Here is an 18,251-nt window from a genome sequence, read left to right as displayed (position 1 = left end):
AAATGGAGAGATTTGCAGTTCCACGAACCGAGTTTCTAATCGCTAGTTCTTTTTCGTCACAGTGGTCTTCGCCGATTGTTTCGGACCGTATTCTTTCGTTGATTATTCTTTGTTTTTTTTAAAGCTGGCTTGCAGAGCCTTACAACAGCCCCCTAAATGTCTGGAGACCATTCTGCCTTAATTTCCGGTGGAGCATGGTGCACAATTTTGGTTAAGGTCCCTCACTGACGCTCGGATGATGCTCAGCCGCCCCTGTCATAGGGAACCGACACTCGGTAAGATTTGCACCTCCAGAGGGGAGCAAATCTCCCCCTTCCCGGTCAGCATACGACCATAGTTTCCACCGGGGTTGGTTAGAGATAAAAAAAAACATATCAACAATTTTTCTACATAATAAAGAGTATAAGTTGCTTTTTCAAATGCCCTGAAAACATATTTGTTTGGTTTACTCCAATCGAAGATATAAACTTTTGAAAAAACGTAATTTCGACAGGAAAACAATTATAACTTTTGATCGGCAAAAGATATTGAGAATATTTACATATCAAAAGCTGCATTTCAGCTGTCATTCAAAGACGACTTTTCCGAAAAATCGAAAACAAAAAAAGTAGATCGAAAATACACCCTAATTCAAGTAGGTAAAATTTATCTAAATCAGCCATCTTAAGAGCTATAGAAAAAGTTTTTTAGCAAAACTTATTGGAATAAGCTGTGCTACAGCTTTGTAGAACATTACATGTTAGTAAATAATCCGCAAAATAAAAAAAGATATTTTTTATTTTTTATATGATGGACCACCCTATTCTTTGTGACTGACGGGCTTGGTGGTCATATGGCTACCACCTCTGCTTCATACGCAGGAGGTCGTGAGTTCAATTCCAGGCCCGTTCTACTATAGGGCACTGCACGGAAACATTTCTTTCTCTTTCGTTTCTCATTAATTTTGACGTTTACTGGCCTTGTTGTTTTCAAATTTCTTTGCAGCGAGAAAGAGACAAAGCAGTCCGTGCAGTGCCCTATACTACTTTGTATCTTTTCCTATATTTCTCATGTTCTAGCAATCGCTAGATCTGGAAAATGGACTTCATACCGTTTCCTGCTCTATCCTATACCTTCAATTGGAATTGGGCGAATAAAGCTCATTTCTGCTTACAATAAGGATTTATATATAGGGTAAAACGTCCTATCGTTAAGGTATGCTCTAATGTTGCGGTAGTGTTAAAGTAGTCCATTCTGGATATAATACCATTGAAAACAATTGTGGGTATGCTAAAACTCTTCGGATTAACGACTAGAACAGCTTTTGTTTGACAAAATTCCGTTCAAAATTATGAAAAATCAACATTTTTCGTTAAAAATTTGAATCCCTTGAACCTATTATTGCGGTAGTGCTAAGGTCCTATTGTTGCGGTATCGATCTCCATAAGAATTACATGCAATACCGCAACAATAGGACTGACCTTCAAAAAATATCGCAACGATAGGCAACTGCGTCCTATTATTGCGGTAGTTTGTTTCTATTGTGATAAAAACAAAACAACATAAGTTCAGCACAATTGACGTAATATTTACGAAACTATAGTTAACGAGCATCCTATTCAACTACTACAATGTGGAAATCGACCAACAGGTAATTTTTGAAGAATTTTTGTAATCAATTTTGTTTTGACACGGTGCTTAACCCCTCCATAATAGGTCGTTTTACCCTACCTATCATCCTTTCTTTCCTATCGCAATGGCAAACCGTTAACCAAGACAAACCTCTGCCATAGAACCTAACCCCAAATTCCAATAAAAACAGTTAGATGGCATCCTTAACACGGCATAAACACGGCTTGTAGAGGGCCAGTGACTGCTAAGGGTATGCAATAACACACTTTTTCCTAACGAAACGAAACGAAACGAAATTTAAAATGTCTATGTTGATTCGGAACGAAACGAAACGAAATAAAGATTTCTTATGAGGCTTCGAAACGATACGAAATCAAGGTTCATTTAATTCGAAATGTTTCGAACCGAAACGAAATTTAAATATTTTTTCCGCGGAATTTTTATTAAATTGGTTTTACATTACGTACGCAATTCTGATTTCACTTTTTCGAAGTTGAATAACTGTTTTGCGATCAAAAGAGTTACCTAACAGAAAGGCAATCTGTGATAAATCGCCACATTTTAGCCGCATATACCATTGGCTATAAAGACAATACCCCAGCATTTGTGCCGCTTTCAAAGGAATTCATCGTGGAACGTGTGCTCCCGAATCTGATCAATTTTATATCAGTTTTATATCAGTAAGAAATTGTGGGATTTTTCATATACGGATTCAAATTTCGCCGTCCAACTTCAATTCACTGTTTCAATTTTTGCCATTCGGTGAAATGCGGTTCGAATAAGATCATCTTGGGCAAAGTAAGAGCTGCGGGATGAGGCGTGAAGCAAAGTAGCGCGACTTTCGTATGAATCTCCGAACAAGCCACCGATCGCTAGAACTGTTCTCATGCGCCAAACAGCATAATAGTAGGATAAAATCGCTGTTATTTTGCCTGTCTTGGTAAGAGTAGTCACCATGCTACTACCCAAGCCGTTCCTGGGTGGACGTTAGGCAGAATAACAGCGATTTCAACAATGCTGTTCTCACAACTTGGCCCTCTACTAAAATTTCAATTTCTGTTCGCTTCATACTCGTCGCTCGCTTGTGACACCTATCCATACTGTTCTTCATTGTTGCGCTCCCTCTTACTTTGAGCTTTAGATGTTGTACTCACCGATAAATGCCAATAAATCAATAATGATTGAGTCATGTAAGGTGATCAAAAAACCTTCCCATATGTCAATTCAGTCGATATTTCAGCTTAAGCATTTTAACAAAGATTTGCACAGTCAATATCAGTTAAATAATTTAAGAGTTTTACAAAGATATGGAAATGCTAATATCATCTTCCAAACTTAGACGTACATGTTCATGATAGAATTAAAAGCGAAAGTATAGAATTGATAGTTCCGTTAGGATACGGCAGGCACGAAGAATGTTTTAATAGAAGTCGATTTGAAAGCGAGCGGAGGGCAATATTTGTGATGGCACATATCACACGACCTTCCTTCTGCCAAGCTCCCGTATGAAGAGGGAGGGAAGAATATCCGGTGACAAAACTAGATATGTGATATGAATGGAATTGATCGTGACCACCAACTCGAACTACATTCAACGATAGATAATGTGACAATATCCTGTGTCGACTACAACATCAACCGAGACGCACCGTAGAAAGCTTTTTGGAAGGCCCTGATCTCCTCAACTCAGTCCCGCCAAACGCTGTCATCGATCACCGTAGTCGTCTCGGTCCTGCAGTTGAGGCAGGTGTTGGGGTCTTCCAAGTATAGATTGGATTCAATTGTCGAACACGTTCTTCTGTCTGATGCTTGTTTATAAACACAGATCGCCAACCACCGATTTGTTCACCGATCAGCAATGCATATCAACTACAAATCAAGACTACGCAAAAGCATGCTTCCCGGATGCAATCATGCCTCCGACAATCGATCGAGCTGCTGTTGGACGTGGACCCTCGACCAACGGGATGGTAAATATATATTATCAGAATGTTGGTGGTTTGAACTCGTGTTTGGACGATTACTTGGTGGCTAGTTCAGATTGCTGCTATGACATGTTAGCTTTCACGGAGACATGGCTCACTGAAAGTACTATTTCTAGTCAAGTATTAGACCGCCAATACGAAGTGTTTCGTTGCGATCGCGGTCCACATAATAGCAGAAAAGTTCGTGGCGGTGGGGTTCTCGTAGCCGTTCGCCGGGGGCTGAAAGCACACGTGATCGAAGACGTGGCTTGGAAAACCGTGGAGCAGGTATGGATTGTGCTAGACCTTGCAGACCGCAAGCTATTCTTTTGTGTCATCTACATCCCACCGGATAGAACGCGAGACAGTTCTTTGATCGATGCTCATACGCATTCAGTTAACTCGATCGTGGACCAAGCTTCGCCCTTTGATGACATCGTCATCATCGGCGATTTCAACATGCCCGGAATCAGCTGGCGAGCTTCTGGCAACGGTTTCCTCTACTGCGACGCTGGCCATTCTATGTTTAACTCGTGCACGACGAGTCTTCTGGACCATTACAGCTCAGCCACACTTCAGCAAATCAACCATATTTCGAATGAAAATAACAGATGCCTGGATTTATGCTTTGCTAGTCTTCGTGACACTGCTCCATCAATTTCATTATCTCCTGCGCCGTTGGTAAAGTGGGTTGCTCATCATCCACCACTACACATCATTATCGAGAAACACAACTTAGTTGAAGGCAAAGACGACATTCCACCTGTTATTTACGACTTCTGGAAAGCAGACATCGGCAGCATGAATCATCTTCTTTCGACACTGCACTGGGATGGCATATTGCATGCTAACAATGTAGATGCTGCAGCTCAAACTTTTTCCCATGTTCTGTCGTACCTGATAGATAGACATGTTCCCAAGCGAAGCCTATCTGTTAACCGCACTCCGTGGCAGACACCTAGACTCCGGCAGTTAAAAAAGCAGAAAAAAGCGATTCTGAGGAAGTACTCCAAGCACAAGAGTCAACCACTTAGAGACCACTACGTGCGACTCAGTAATGTCTACAAGAGCGTCAGCCGTAGATGTTTTCTTCGCTATCAGAACAGCATACAACGTCGCTTCAAGTCCCAGCCGAAGTCTTTCTGGAAATACGTTAAAGAACAGCGCAGCGAATATGGGATTCCTTCTTCAATGCAATGGAATGGTGCTGTTTTATCCGACCAACAAGCCATATGTGATCAGTTCGCATCGAAGTTCTTCGGCATTTTTTCGCAAGAAACTCTAACCGCTGAACAGATTAACGCCGCATCATGTATTACTGAGCCTTCAGGCTTCATTATGCCTATTATTAATATCAATGACGATTCCATAATGGCAGCCGCAGGTAAACTGAAAACATCGACTTGCGTTGGACCTGATGGCATTCCATCGGTAATATTGAAGAAGTCGATTGGTAGTTTGTTAACCCCGCTGCTTAAGATCTTCAATATGTCGCTCGCTACTGGAGTGTTCCCTTCCTGCTGGAAAAGTGCATTTATGCTTCCTGTGCACAAAAAGGGTGATAGGAGAGAAATCGATAACTACCGTGGAATATCGTCCTTAAGCGCTGTTTCAAAACTCTTCGAGCTCGTTGTGATGGATCGACTACTTTTCCACTGCAGGCGACATCTAAGCATAGACCAACATGGGTTCATCTCGGGACGCTCAACGACATCAAATCTTTTATGTCTCACCTCCTATGTGACTGACAGTATGCTAGAGCGAGCGCAAACTGATGTGGTGTACCTAGACCTTTCAGCAGCATTCGATAAAGTCAGCCATCAAATCGCTGTTGCAAAGCTTGAGAGGTTTGGAATACAAGGGACACTTTTGAACTGGTTCCAGTCCTACCTAAGCGACCGTCAGTCGCAAGTAGTCATAGGTAATTCTACTTCGGCATCGTTTCCCATCACCTCTGGCGTACCGCAAGGCAGCCATCTTGGACCCATTATCTTTCTCATATATTTCAACGATGTAAACGCAGTAATAGAGGGACCTCGGCTATCCTTCGCTGATGACTTCAAAATCTATTTTAATATACGCTCTGAAGTAGATGCACAGTTTCTACAACGGCAATTGGATGCCTTCGCCGATTGGTGCCAGAAGAATCGTATGACTGTTAATCCTGACAAATGTTCAGTTATTACGTTTTCTCGACTAAAGAATACACAAGTTTATAACTATTTTCTTTCTGGAGTTCAGTTGGAAAGGGTGGACGAAATTAAGGACTTGGGGGTAATACTAGACTCCCAGTTAACATTTAAGCAACACGTATCTTTTGCAGTAGATAAGGCTTCCAAATGTCTGGGATTTATCTTTCGGATAACAAAAACGTTTTCGGATATTTATTGCTTAAAGGCACTTTACTGTGCCTTAGTGCGTTCGATACTGGAGTATGGCTCGAGTATTTGGAGCCCATTCTACCACAATGGAGCAGAGAGGTTCAACGGCGCTTCATTAGATTCACTTGCACTCCGTCGACTACCATGGCAAGATCCACTGCATCTACCAAGCTACGAGGACCGTTGCCGACTAATTCGTCTGGATACCCTTGCAAGGCGGAGAGATGTAGCTAGAGCTCTTCTAGTTTCCGACATCCTCCAAAACAGAGTAGATTGCCCGAGCATTCTTGAACGAGTAGACATTTATGTAAGACCTCGAGCAATTCGGAACAATATGATGCTGCGACCACCATCTCATCGTACTAATTATGGAGTGAATAATGCTATTACTGGGTTACAGAGGACATTCAACCGTGTGGCTTCAGAGTTTGACTTTAATGTATCAAGAGACGTGCTTCGAGCTAGATTTTTACGGTGTTAAGATAGTTTTTGTAATATAAGTTTTTTGTCAATGCACAAACCATTATTGGGGCTTCAAAGCCTGTTAATGAAGAACCACCCAAATAAATAAATAAATAAACATGTCGCATCGAAATTTGCTGAAATTAAGTATTCGATCAACGATAAACACGTTTGCGTAACGCGACACCATTTGCCGAACACTTTTTTGTCGATCAGCGTAGCGCGGCGGTATGGACTTAACCACGAGCGTCTTCTTTTTCCACGATTCTTCTTCTTTTCGCTCGAAAAATGACATCCGCTGCGGGCCGATGAACATTTGAGTGAATTCGGAGCTTTAGTTCACGTTAATGTTCATTTTTGTAAACTTTGCCCTCAGATGAGGTTTTCTTCTTACTGAAAATCGACGCGTGACGTCATCGTGGTTTAGTCCATTGATATCAATTCAGTAATTCTCCGTTTTTTCCAGCAATTTTAATTCATTTTAATTATTTTTGTTGATGTATACGAGAAATTCTTAGAATAAATTGAGACTCCAAACTGTATACCAGAGCTAAACACGCACTTGCATTTCAAAATGCGAAAAAGTGCAATTCAGCGATGGTGTCGCCTTACGATATGCAGCGCATTATATTTATCATATTCAAAGAGGGTAATTTTACACCTGTTTATCATATGACCCCGAAACTAATTTTTGAATGCAGACCTAATTTCTCGCTGAAAGTCGGCTCCTCACGGTGTCGCGTTACGCTGGAATGTGTCATATACGAATTTGTCGACTCAGAATGGGGTTATGTAGTAAGCGTTCATAGGAATATTGTATAACCTAAAGTTTTGAAAACAACTTTACGATTTTGTTCAGCGGCGCAGCCAAAAATTTTTGATAATATAAAGTATGGTTTAAGTTTAAATTTGTTTCGAAATTCCGCGGAATTTCGTTAAATTTCGTTAGAAGCTAGTTTTTTCTAGCGAAATTTTTGTAATTTTACGAAACGAAACGAAATCAAGAAATCAGATTTCGCCATGCTCAAATTCCGCGAAATTCCGCGGAATTTCGTTTCGAATCACCTGAAACGAAATTTTTCGAAATACCGCATATGCTTAGTGACTGCATTATCGTTTCATACCCGTTCCCCACAATGACTGCATTCTGACGTGGCAGGCAGTAGTGTGTGACCACACAATTGAGATCACCAGTACATTGAAGATGGTTGCTAGTCCCAAGCAAGCATCTGTTGGTTCTCTGTGCAAGAGCAGTTGATCTGCTCATAATGCGATAGCAACTACGGGCGGTCAATTAAGCTAAGCATGATGAGCCACCCTATTCATGGATAGGGTTTAAAAAATAGTTTTGACGTAATTTGCATCTTTCCGCTTAAATCTGTATCATGGACCATAATAGTGCACTGGCAAAAGTATGCTTCCAATATGTGAAGAGATGTACAGAGTGAATCAGTCAATGGCTTGGAACGTGGGTTTAAGCCTTAACTCTTTCATAGAGACTGTGAGATGTGCTCCGTACAACATGACTTGTGTTACTATCCGCTACGGGTCCCCTGCCAGTAACTGCGATTCAATTTTGGACAATATCGATCTTACGGGAGACTATTTTTCAATATCAGAAGTCGTTACCTGTCAATCCTTTCCTGGAGGTCTGAAAAAACTAATTCTGTCCTTCTACTCATTTTCTTTATTTATATACATTCACGGTCGGTATTCATTAGGCTTTTATGTGAATGCGTTTTTCAGAGCCTTTATCATTCAGAGCTTCGAGTTTGTACACTTATTAATAACAAAAACTTTGTTTTTTGTCTACAGCTGCGAATTGCTCGCGAAATCACAAATTTTCTATATAAACGAGATTATATATGTTGGGAACATATCCTCGAGCCATGGTCACCTCCAACTTTTAAAATATCAACGATTTCGCATGCCTATAACCTGATCTCATTAAATTTTTAACTTTGGTATCCAATATTATCTTTCTTCTACACAATAGAAGCGCTCATGATGCTCGTATTTTGAAATCCTTTGGACGAATAAATAAATAAAAATTCAAACATCCCTAATGGATACCCTATAATAATCCTACAGCCAATATCCTCGGCAACAGCAACAGTAAACTTTGCAATACGATCACGAACGCCCAGAACGATATCGCACGTATATACGTAAATCAAATATTAGTAAACCATGACCCGGAAAATTTGCATATTTCGCTATAACGAACGTCCAGCAGCTGGAGCGCATTGATAGAAGAACTTATGAAGTTATGCAGTACAGAATGAGTGTGATTGGCAGTTACTTCCCCAGATAACGTTTTCAATTTCCAATACAAATTTTCTTCGATCCGGAATGGACCAACCAACAATGCTGCTGCGCAGCGGTGTCATGAGATTGAACAAAATATTTTCATTCGTTCCACACGCAGGACATTCGATCTTTTGCTAACTTTTGTGTATTTTGTTTCTCGTTTTCTCTCTGCTTCCAGGAAGGGCGGCCTGCTGCTTAACAACGTGCTCGGTATCACGGGTGCATGCCTGATGGGATTCACGAAAATGAGTCATTCCTATGAAATACTATTCCTCGGACGATTTATAATTGGTGTCAATTGTGGTAGGCTTTCGGTTGGCTCGTGTCGTTGATTGATTTCTGATGAATTTCCAATTTCTCTTCCCTTCTACCGAACAGGCTTAAACACATCATTAGTACCAATGTATATATCTGAAATTGCTCCATTAAATTTAAGAGGTGGTTTAGGTACCGTTAACCAATTGGCTGTGACCGTAGGATTATTATTATCACAAGTACTGGGTATAGAACAAATTTTAGGAACAAATGATGGCTGGCCCGTGCTGTTAGGGCTCGCCATCTGTCCAGCTTTATTACAATTAATACTCTTACCTATTTGTCCCGAGTCACCTAGATATTTACTAATTACGAAACAGTGGGAGGAAGAAGCGCGGAAAGGTGAGTTGGTCATAATGTACGACAGGATGTCCCACAAAAACCTTCATCATGGCTTATAAGAAAAACAAATAATTTTAGAAAGAGCTCCATGACGGGTTTTTTTTGGGACACTCTATTGTTAGTTAGCTATTGTTTACCACCATAAGTGCTCTCGCTAACATTAAACTGCTTGTCTGCTCCACAATTTTCCAGCCCTTCGACGGTTAAGGGCATCCAATCAGGTAGAGGAAGACATCGAAGAGATGCGTGCCGAGGAGCGAGCGCAGCAATCGGAGAGCAGCATATCTACGATCGAACTGATATGCTCGCCGACGCTGCGAGCGCCACTCATCATCGGAATTGTGATGCAGCTGAGTCAGCAGTTTAGTGGAATAAACGCCGTAAGTTCACTGCCGTTCCGATCCATATGGTAGCACCAACAACCAAGCGTTTCCATGAATCCACAACATGTCACATGGTTAATCGTCCATTGACAGCACGGTAAATTACGTTCAAACGACGCGAATGATAGTTATTAGATCAACGTTGTCAAAACACTTACACGATTGTGATTTATGAATGCAGAAAATTCCTAAACACATTGCCGCCGCCACCCACCGGCATTATCTATTTTGCCTTCAATGGAAACGCTCGGTTCCCTCCTCATTAGCACCACGAATGCCATTAAATTTTCACCATCATTTCACAATCTGTCACCACAAATCACTAAAAGCCGTTTTCAATTTTGCCTCTTCCCCGCTTCCGACACCTCCCCCCATTGCAGGTATTCTACTACTCGACGTCGCTCTTCATGAGCTCAGGTCTAACGGAAGAGAGTGCTAAATTTGCCACAATAGGAATCGGTGCAATAATGGTAAATGAGCTGTTCGGAAATAAAAAAAAAAAAAGCCGGGCCAGGATTCCCATTACGGTCACATAAATACATCCACAGTTTTCCAATATAATTTTTATTCGGGTGACGAGAAATAAGCCACAATTCTCGAGCTGTAATATTCTGTCATACAGAAAGCTGTTAATGTTGGTTGTACCTTATAAGCTGCAAAAAAAACGATAGTGAACATTTTGGCGTAAATTATGTATTTGTAAATACTTTTGAACATGACGTGAATACAAACAATATTCATAGTTGAGGGGTTCAAACGCAAAGGTGTGTAAGTGACAAAAAGTTAGTTTTGAGAAAAATGAGTTCAAAGTTTTTCAATATTTTTTTGCTTCATACAAATTGTATGAATGTTCAAAAACATCGTACAAACTATATTATCATATTTCCGTATATTCTGTAGTCAACTCAATTTGATGACAAAATGACACTTACACCCCTCTGCTTCTAACCCCCTCAGTTGTACGATTCCATGTTTTGACTTATCAGATAATTGTAAACAATGAAGTTTCCTCATGCAAATCTTGTAAAACGATCAGAAGAATGGAGAAAATGTGTTTTTAGCATTGATTGCCATATATTCTGCCGTAATCTGAAAAAGTGACGTACACGCCATTTTCTAATTATAGTGTTAACCAGTAGTATTCAACGTGCTCTTTAACGTAAAAATGAAAAACACGTATGTTGTAAATTGGCGTAAACGTCACTTTGCAGATTACGGCAGAATTGACTATGTAACTAGTCGACCTGAAAGACGATGTAGGCGAAAATGCCCATGCCAAATTTCCAAACGAATCTGCATTTCAGTTTTTTACGTTCTACACTACCTTATTCGTGACTTTTGCATGTGAAAATATCACATAAACCCATAAACGAACGTAACTGCTGAAAAAATGAAGAAAATCCATCTAGCCGTTTTCGAGTCATGCGAATACGAACACAGACCATTTTTTTATTATATAGAGAAGATATAAATATTACGTAATAATATTTCTTATAATCAGGAATTTCGGCTTTCAATCACATGAAAATGTTGATATTTTTCAAATCATTGCCAACGATTCGATCCAGAGGTTTGGAACTTCCGCAACGTTGTTGGCAAAGATTTAAAATCCTGATTATAAGCAACAAATCCAGTCGAAATGGCTAAATATTCCATATAAATTAACCCATTTAAATATTTTTTTCGAATTGATTTTTTTTGAGGACTGTAATGAATATCATAAGTGGAACTGTTGGTGCGATTCTGTAGCCTATAGAACCATTGAAATATTATGAAAATTCAATTTTTATCGATAATATTTGCAAAAAAATCGCCTCGTATCCATATTTTTTTCTCGTCCATTATCAGGTATAGGGGAAGTGTACCGGTTTTGGCCACCTCAGGGTATAAGGCTCAAACCTTAGCTATTATGCTATGGTTAAGCACATTTATCGATTTAAATATTCATGTATTGAAGATCTAACCGAAATTATGTCACTAAACGGCTTTCTTACTTTTGGTTATTACGTATTCAAAAACAACAATAAAGGTTCAAAATCTATTATTTAATCCATAAAAAGTTTCGTGCGAAATGGATTTTATGTTCGGCCAATTTTTCTAATCTCGGCTCTGGTACTGGATGCATTTTCGGCCCATGAAATGTTGGTGCATTATTCACTGTAAATCGTTTGTATAAGGCGTAAGGTAGGCAATTATAATGTCCTGCTTCAAGTGAAAATCGTCAGCCGTATTTTGGCAACGTGTGTTCTAAAATTAATCAAAAAAGTTTTGGTTAATTGTGTCACTATACTAATGAAAATCGTTAATTCAACATGAATGCTAAAATAGTCTGATTGTTATCCGTTCATCTAATGTGCGAAAAAAGCTAAGTCAGTTCCAAAAACTACTTCATTGGGCAAAAGAAAAATCTCTTGTACTGCCTGCCTACTTAAGTGGTTGCTAACAAACCTAGTTAGAGCAATTTTTCACGCAGGTTTACTGCGTTTATCAGTTGAAGAAGTGCATGAATCTTGCGTAAAATAAATAAAGTCAGCTTGATACACTTTTTCAAAATATCATTGATAAATATCTCTACAAAACGATGTATTATTGTTAAATTAATGATTAATTTGCGTGATGCGCCAACGTTGCATCCAGGCCTAACATTAACTCCTGTTACCCTAGTGCCTAATTTGGCCAACCCTGAAAAATGCATATTTCCCAAAAAAATATTGATCAGTTTCAACAGCGAAGAAAGATAAGGAATATATCTCCTGTTAAAGCTAATAAAACCCTCGAAAATTGCTTTACTTTTGGAGTTATGTAAGAAATTGGCCAAATTGGGAACATGGCCTAAACTGGTACAGTTACCCTAATTCGATAATTATTTTCATAAGAAAAGTTTTCGCGAAAAAAGATTGGAAAAATAATATAACGGAGCTGAGATATTTAATTTTGAGTAAGCCATAAAATCATGAAAATTTGCTAATCCTAATCTATCAAAATTCAACAATATTTCGGTGAGCCATTTCACTGTAAAACTCATCTAATTCCATGTAAAAACTTTTTTTCTGATAGTACGTAGCATCTTTTATCACAAATAATGGAAGAAATGAAGAAGAAGGCATACTTTTTTACACAGATTGAGTTGATTTCAATTGAATTATCTTTATTTACGAGATTTTCGACCTTAGGCCGGTTCATCTCGCTACACATATTCGAAAATATTCGAAAGCACTGGTTTCCACCGCGTCAGGGCAACCGACTGAGGAAACAACAAGGCAGTCACAATTCAATTGTCATATCCTATCCCAGGTCCAGAGTGAACTTTTATGAAAATTGAACGCATTGAATTAAATTTAAACCCTGGCAATATTGGTATAGAAATTCTAGAAATTGTTCCGGAAACAAGAAGAAACCCTGGCAATAGGGGAATCAACATTCTTGTAATTAATGATATGGAAATGCTAATATCATCTTCCAAATTCGGACGTACATGTTCATGATAGCATTAGAGGCGAAAGTATAGAATTGATAGTTCCGTTAGGATACGGCAGGCATGAAGAATGTTTTTATAGAAGTCGATTTGAAAGCGAGCGGAGGGCAATATTTGTGATGGCATATATCGCACGACCTTCCTTCTGCCAAGCTCCCGTATGAAGGGGGAGGGAAGAATATCAGTGTGGAAGCTGATATATCTCCACTGGCAAAAGGAAGGTGGTTTGACTTGCTCATATGCCATCGCGTGCGGAAGGATTTGCTATCGACGAGTACTGTCTCCAAATTTCTAATATGACATCAGCATTTAGTCATCAGCATTTTCTTGTAATTGTTTCGGAAGCATGTTTTCCAAGTATTTGAGACCGTAGGATGGATGACAACCGGAACGGTCATCTTGGAACAGGCTTCCGTGAGGTCTAAAGTGGCCACAAACTCGTTTAGAAGAGACCCTGGCATCAGAATTCTTGGAATTGTTTCTGAAACATGTTTTTCCAAGAAGCTGGAACGATACTGGGTCATTAGGCCGAATGGCCATTAAACCGAACAGACATTAGGCAGAATGGACATTAGGTCGAATGACAGGTGAGGAGTGAATAGTGAGAAGTGAAAGTGATATTAAAGAAATGAGAAGAGAGAATTGGTTCTTCTTCGTCTTTTTGGCATTACATCCCCACACTGGGACAGAGCCGCCTCGCAGCTTAGTGTTCATTAAGCACTTCCACAGTTATTAACTACGAGGGTTCTAAGCCAGGTTACCATTTTTGCATTCGTATATCATGAGGCTAAAACGATGATACTTTTATGCCCAAGGGAAGTCGACACAATTTCCAATCCAAAAATTGCTTAGACCGGCACCGGGAATCGAACCCAGCCACCCTCAGCATGGTCTTGCTTTTTAGCCGCGCGTCTTGCCGCACGGCTAAGGAGATGATTGGTGTTGACCCGATTTTGTCATTCCCCGATTTTGTCTTCCTCCGATTTTATCCCGCCGCGCTTTTATCACGTTTTTGACCCATTTTGTAACCCCACTGTATTATGAAGTCAGAAGAGAGAAGTAAGAAGTGAGAAGTGAGAAGAGAGAACTTTAAAGGGAAAGGAAGAAAGAAGCTAGAAGGAAAAGAGAAAAAAGAAAAAGGAAGAAGAAAGTAGTGAGAAACAGCAATCTGAGCAATGCAGCAAATAAGAAAGTGTGGATCTATTGCATCCCCAGCTTCTTATTTACCACATTGTTCAGAATGCTCAGAGAAGTGGGGGCGGTTGACCTCCAGGAACGTCAAATTTGATACTATCCAGAGGCTAGTTGGCAGCCGTTATCGCTAGTGGGAAACTGGATAAGTATCAGCATTTTTAAAGCATGCTGATGGGCCTTCAAGAAGGTTTGCCATCGAAACGGTAGACCAGCAAAAGTGATTAAACATATTCGTCCAGGTAGATTCTACCGCTCTTACTCGATATCTTCAATATCGAATAAAGACGAGCCCGCATCGAGCTAAAGAGCACTTGTGGTTTTAGAATATCGAATCTAGAAAATTTAGGTTCCATGAAAATCTGTTTCGTTCTTGTGGGAAAAAACATGTTTCTGAAACAATTGCTTGGATTTTTTAAATCCAAGAGAGAATGACCAGTTTGTTGAAGAAGAAAGAAGATCTTTTTCCGTAACAATTTCATGAATTTTGAAACCCATATTGCAAGGGTTTATTCTGAATGCGTTTGTGGCCACTTTACGCCCCATGAGAACCTGTTCCAGGATGACCGGCCCGTTGTCATACCATCCTATGGTCTAATTACTCATCAGATCATGCTTCCGAAACAATTTTATGAATTTTGATACCCATAGTTCCAGGGTTTCTTCAGAATGAGTTTGTGGCTACTTTAGGCCCCACGGGAACCTGTTTCCGGAATAACAGTTATAAGATGGTCCTGTAACGTAGTTAAGTTATATTCTTTTAATTTCCAACGAAGTTCATCAGTCATGGCGCAAGAAATCTTGGTTGTCTATAAATCTTCAATGTATGCAAACTTTGGCCCAGTAAATGCGGAATTCCGGTAAGCAGATAATCCGAATCAATTTTAGTTACTGAATCCATAGCAACCAAAATTGTCAAAATCGGTGAAAACTGACAATGTTATGATCATTTTAAGCCCGTGAGTACCCGAGTACCCTGTCGGTAACGTAAGGGAGTTTTTTGTCGGTAACAAAAGGGTTAAAGAAAAGATATCTGCTTTATATTAATCAAAGAACTAACTATGCAAAAATGGGCCTATCAATAAAATGACTTCCTGCTATAATAGCTATTGTGAATCGGTCGACATAGCAATAAATGGGAATGTGCCCAAAAAACTTTCTTCTCTAGATTTTCGATTCAACATTATACAGTAATATGAGTTATATATAATGCATAAAATTGTTAATTTGGTCTCCTTATTGTTTGACGATAAATAAATAAACTAATTCGAAAATTATCGAATCTGGGAATTCGTTTGAAGGATTTCTAGAAATTCCTTTGGCGTTTCACTCAGGAAATGCTTAACAGGTTCCTCCAGGAAACTCTTAAGAGTTTCCTCCAGTAATGGTTTCGGAAATTCCTCTAGAAATACTAAAAGCAACACCTTAGGGAATTGTTCCTGAAATTCCATGCCGTGCCATCAGACATTCGTTTAGAAGTTTATTTAAAATCATTTCAAAAATTCTTTTAGAAATTTGTTCGTAGATTTATTTAAGAATTTCTTCGGAAATTCCTAAGGAAATTTTTGTAGAAATTAATTTAGGAATATTTTTGGCAATGCTATATTTTAGAATTCCTTCGGAAATTTGTACAGGAATTCCTTTGGATTATATTTTAGGAATTCCTTTGTAAATTCCTTCAAGAACTCCTTTAGAAAATCCTTGATGGGCTTCTGCGTATATTCCCTTAGGTAGGGACACGGCAGGTATTTTCGTCTGTTCGTCATAGTCTCGAAAACCAATAAAAGAGACGATTTTTTATAAAACTCATACGTACCAAATCGTAAGCTCAGGAGAAACGTTATGCTATAGTGGAGTTTCAGCAAATGTACGTTGCTTTCGTTGGTTTTAGCCCCTACGACGATGGACGGAAATACCTGCCTTGTCCCTATTTATTTGGAAATGCGTTCGTGAAAAACTTCGGAAATTTCTTTTGAATTCCTTCAAAAATGATCCTTGAGGAATTACTTCAAAAAATTATTTAAGGTTTTCGATGAAAACTTCATTAGAATATTTTTAGAAACTCATTAAGGAAATTCTTTAGAAAACTCTTTAGAAAAAAAATCTTTAGAAAACTTCTTTTGGATTTGTTCCGACTGCCAAAAAACCCTTCAACTGCCTACACATCACCAATTGCGAAGAGAGCGGACGACCTACTCGTATGCAATAAAGGCTTATCCAAACCTAAGCGATTTCAAGTGACGTCTAATCACCGCGACTCTATCGCTGGGTACCTGTATGCAGAATCACAGCCGCCAAGCGACGGCAGTAGTCGTTTAAGATACCCCCACCGCGATTCTGTCGCCGTTGGTATGGAAGTGTAAATTGAACATTGCTTGCAGAGGCCCAACGATAGAATCGCAGTGACTAGTTATCGCCGTAACGGCGATGAAATCACTTTGGCCTGGTGGGGCGTTTGTGATGCATGTACACAGCGTTCTCGGCTGAAAGTTCCGCGTTGATGAAACAACGAGTGGCAATGAAGATGGAATGAGTAATCCCGAGCAGGAGAAATTGACTAAATAATACTTAATACTGTTATAGACACCATACTCTGTTATGAACTACCCCTGAATAAGAGGAAAAATACAAAAGTAATAATACAAAAACTAATATGCACAATACTTAAGCCATAACAAACTCAGTTATTTAATTGAATTTCAATACCAAATGCATAACCAATTATTATTTGTTTGGTATTGAAATACCTAAGCATGGTATGGCTCAAGAACTCTGCATATAAGTTTTGGTATTATTTTGTACTTTACCTCTTATGCAAGGCCAAATCATACCAATTTATGTTATCGAGGTCGTCGCTCCTGCTCAGGATGGGTCGAACCGGCATCGAGTAAAATATAATGCGCACCCATCGCAGATTTAAGATTACGCAACATGCCGGTTTCAACAATTTCGTGCATATTTTTCACAGAAAGCAGAAATAGAAGCAAGATGAAATTGTTTCTGAAGCTTTTGGGGTAGTTTGAAACGAAACATGTTTTCACCAATTTTCGAACCAAAATATTATTTAGAAACCGTACGTAAATGATTTTTCTGTGTTCTTCAATCCCCTGTCTCCTAGTAAGATTTTTATGCAAATGAATTTTTATTCATCTGGTGCGAAAGGAAAGCTATTCTAAGCTTCCCGTTATTTCAGCAGTGTTCTACGACGTACGATTAAGTTGAATAATTTCACAATTTCAGTGCAGTCAATTTAGCCTTGGAGCGAATCGGCTCGATCATGGCTCGTTCAATGTGTTTGCGTGAATGTAGATCAATTAAATAACTATGGCAGATGCAACTTGGTAACTGGAATGGGTCTCGCCATGGAAGCAACCGCGTAAAAAACGGATGAAGCGGCGTTGAACAGGCGACATCCATGTTGATCATTAGAATCATTGAAAATAAAAAAAAGGAAATACTTCTGAATTATCTTAGATCTTTTTTCTGATTTTTTAAAAGAAATACTCCTGTTTTTCTTCCATGTGAAATTTTCTGATTTTACGACAATTCTTCGGCATCTTAACAAGAAATAGTTATAAATCTCCAAGAATTTTTTTTCGGAATTACTGTGGAGCTTTTGGCGGAAATTTCGCTTAATATTTCTTGAAGTTTCCAGAAGATATTTTTCGGAAATTCTCAGGGATTCCATGCCAAAATCTTCCGGATTTCCTCAGGAAATTTTTAAATCTATATTGGAAAATTTTCTATATTTTACTGGACTTTGCTTTTTTATTCTGAAAAATATTTTAAGCTCTTTTAGTGGAATGTATTCAAACAA

General features: G+C 39.1%; 1 protein-coding gene across 3 annotated transcripts in view; it reads left to right on the top strand.

Moving 5' to 3' along the window:
• LOC134211462 (glucose transporter type 1) overlaps window positions 1–18,251 on the top strand; it is a 519,077-nt gene that overhangs the window by 314,904 nt on the left and 185,922 nt on the right. For all 3 annotated transcript variants that reach the window (XM_062688339.1, XM_062688340.1, XM_062688341.1), the window contains exons 10-13: window positions 8,907–9,031; window positions 9,107–9,385; window positions 9,578–9,765; window positions 10,149–10,238. In XM_062688339.1, coding sequence (XP_062544323.1) covers window positions 8,907–9,031; window positions 9,107–9,385; window positions 9,578–9,765; window positions 10,149–10,238 — 682 coding nt within the window. The remainder of the gene's footprint in view (window positions 1–8,906; window positions 9,032–9,106; window positions 9,386–9,577; window positions 9,766–10,148; window positions 10,239–18,251) is intronic.

This window comes from Armigeres subalbatus, chromosome 2 (assembly GCF_024139115.2).
Source record: "Armigeres subalbatus isolate Guangzhou_Male chromosome 2, GZ_Asu_2, whole genome shotgun sequence".
NCBI lineage: Eukaryota > Metazoa > Arthropoda > Insecta > Diptera > Culicidae > Armigeres > Armigeres subalbatus.
This window is presented reverse-complemented; position numbering and strand designations above follow the sequence as displayed.